At 37.9% G+C, this 2975-nt stretch overlaps 1 protein-coding gene across 1 annotated transcript; it reads right to left on the reverse strand.

The window, feature by feature from the left end:
- Positions 1–10: 10 nt before the first annotated feature.
- LOC105220491 (homeobox protein MSH-D) lies at positions 11–1045 on the reverse strand. Its single transcript, XM_029045837.2, has 2 exons — positions 571–1045; positions 11–499 (listed from the first exon to the last, which is right to left on the reverse strand). Exons 1-2 carry the CDS (start codon positions 854–856, stop codon positions 204–206), a joined length of 582 nt encoding a protein of 193 aa, XP_028901670.2. The 5' UTR covers positions 857–1045; the 3' UTR covers positions 11–203.
- Positions 1046–2975: the final 1930 nt, after the last annotated feature.

Raw genomic sequence — 2975 nt, forward strand, 5'->3', positions numbered from 1 at the left:
TGTACTTATATTTTCAATTCTTATTAATAATCACAACCACAATGTAATATATTATTCCTTAATTTTTTCATAGCATTATAAAACATTTCCCAGATAATTTGGAAGAGTTCTCTCGAGGTACATATAATAGTATTCTGAAGGTGTCTTTTATACGTTTTTAGCTTTAACCACTTTACTAAGCACTCGTAAATGGAAACGCTTAACTATAGCACAACATCGGGTTGCGGTTCCGGACTAGAGGCGTTGGAAGAGATTGTGGATTCATAACTTTCATCACGCTCACGTTTTTCGCGTCGCTCACGTGCGCGACGATTTTGAAACCAAATTTTGACGCGCGTATTTGTCAACACCAGCGACGCGGCTAGCTGGTTGGCTTCTTCCGCGCTCAAGTAGTTCGCTGCGCGATAGGCGCTTTCCAGTGCTTCCAGTTGTGTGGGTGTGAATGGTATGCGTGGCAGACGGCCGGGCGTGCGTTTGGCAGGCGGTTGACGTAGTGAGCCTGAGCAAAAGCAAAAAAACAAGTTTTTAAGTTATGTGTTACCAATTGAACATATGTAATCTACTACTTACGTGGCAAACGCGGCGGATGATAGCGCGTATACTGCAACCAATCGAACATGGGCATTTGCGCGACACGCTCATGATTGAATGCGCCCAACGTGTGTGCGTCCACAACACCGGCGGCCATGTTGGCCAACTCAACGGCTACGCCGGATTGATATGTGTCGTAAGCTCCACGTTGACGCCGGTGCTGCTCCTCCAATTTGATGCGCTCCACAATGCCAATCGAAGCATTTGTGCCGATATACCTTTCGCCAGCACGATGCAGTATGTAGTCGATGCTGAAATCGCTCATTTTTACTTTTACCAAGCACTAAACTAGCGAAAATAGAAAATATGCCGTTGATCTTGACGTGTTTGCAAATAAAAGTGTACTGAAACTGCCTTTGCGAATGCTGTGCCTTTTTAAGGATCCTCGCTGATGCTAAACTGTCTGCTTGACTGGGTATCCATTGGCATATATGTTGTTGCACGTATGCTATCCCTTTTTGCTACATATACAGGATATAAGGAGGATACATCATTACAAAAACAAAATAAAAATCCAAACCAGCAAATTGCGACTCATTTTCAATTTAAACCCATTGAGGCATTATTGATGCGCTAAATGGGCGTTACCCTTAGCCAAAAACCGCAAAGGTAAACCAACAAGCCATAGCACACAGACACCGGACTGCCAATACACGCGCCACAATGCGCTCTCGTATTCAGGTAGTTGCATTTATTATCTTTCAGATGCGATTAGTTCAAACTCAAATTGAAATGTGGTTTGTGCGCAATGGCCACTTCAGATGCGCTCATGCAAATAATGATACCATCAACTTGTTGTTATTGTTTTTTTTTTTATTTACATTTACATTTACTTTTACTACCACTACTAGTTCACTGTGTGCTAGTGCTGGGGGTTGTTGCATTCGACGTGTTGGTTTTCATTCATAAATCGGGTGGATGCGCATGTGTGTGTGTGTATGCGTGTGTGTATGAGTCAATTCACGATGGGAAAACAAGCTGAGCGGCATATTTTAAATATTTTGATTGATATGTGATTGTTTTCGCATACACACAATGCAAACAGGCAGCTAATTCGCTAAAGTATCAATTACAGTATTTACATACACTTATACGAGTGCTATACAAAATGTAAACACAAATTGTCGGTTAAGCGTGATAACATTATTATAACATATGTGTGTTTTGTGATATGAGTACATACATATGTACTCACGGTGGAAGTGATGTATGTGAATATAAAAAGTAATATGTGCTGCTAACTAAATAAATATTAGAAAAAAAAATGAAACCAAAGCGCCTGTGGCTTAGATTAAGCATGCGTTTGTATAAATATACACTTATACTGTTATAATGTTAGTGACTTTCTCATTTATGATTTCATAAAGCAAAACTTGTACACAATTAATTTAAATTATTCTAATAATTCAGTACAACGAGACTTTGTACAAGTTCGTAGCGTTTCTTTGAGCGAGCGCCACAAGAATTTAATGCCTATGTTTTGTAGTTAGAGTTAAAAATTGAATATTGGACATATGGTTCGTGAGATAAGGCGTTTTGGTTGACGCAAGCGTTGAAATTTTGAATTCCTTAATGATATTTTGATAAATTCCATATAAATAAGCTATCGATAATGATGGGGTCAACAAGTAAGGAAAGGCTAAGTTCGGGTGCAACCGAACATTTTATACTATTGCAATTTATTGCTATATTTTTATATACATATATTCGGTATAAAGTCCAATAGAAAAACGAAAATAATCATATATGGTATATAGGCTGAGGTAATTCCTGAACCGATTTCACTCATTTTCACCACCAACATACATTACATCTAAGATTATATGCTCATTTAATTTGGCTAAGAAATTTCATATATTAGCCGATTTATAAGCTATTAAACCCATCGTATTTTTGAAAATCCTATAATTAGCTATATGAGAGCTCGGGGATGTTATGACCCGATTTGAACCATTTCTGATATAGAGACACACTATTAGAAGAAAACGATTTCCTCTGAATTAAATTAAGATATCTGAGAGATTTACCGATATTTTCGGCGCTGAGTTCTTCAAATTCCATATCCGGGGCCTTGAAAAGTTAAAGTCCGATTTCGACAATTTTTTCACAAGAGATGCCACGGATCATATACAGTATTTATGTAAACTTCTATTTCACTATCTTCATTGGTTCCTAATGTATATCTTATAAAGTGAAGGAATCAGATGGAATTCAAAATTGAGTTATATGGGAAGTTGTCGTAGTTGTGAACCGATTTCATCTATTTTTCAAACGTGTCATCGCGATATCAAGAAAATAATTTACACCGAATTTCATTGAAATCGGTCGAGTAGTACCTGAGATATGGTTTTTGACCCATAAGTGGGAGATGCCACGCCCATTTT

Source organism: Zeugodacus cucurbitae, chromosome 2 (assembly GCF_028554725.1).
Source record: "Zeugodacus cucurbitae isolate PBARC_wt_2022May chromosome 2, idZeuCucr1.2, whole genome shotgun sequence".
Classification (NCBI taxonomy): Eukaryota; Metazoa; Arthropoda; class Insecta; order Diptera; family Tephritidae; genus Zeugodacus; species Zeugodacus cucurbitae.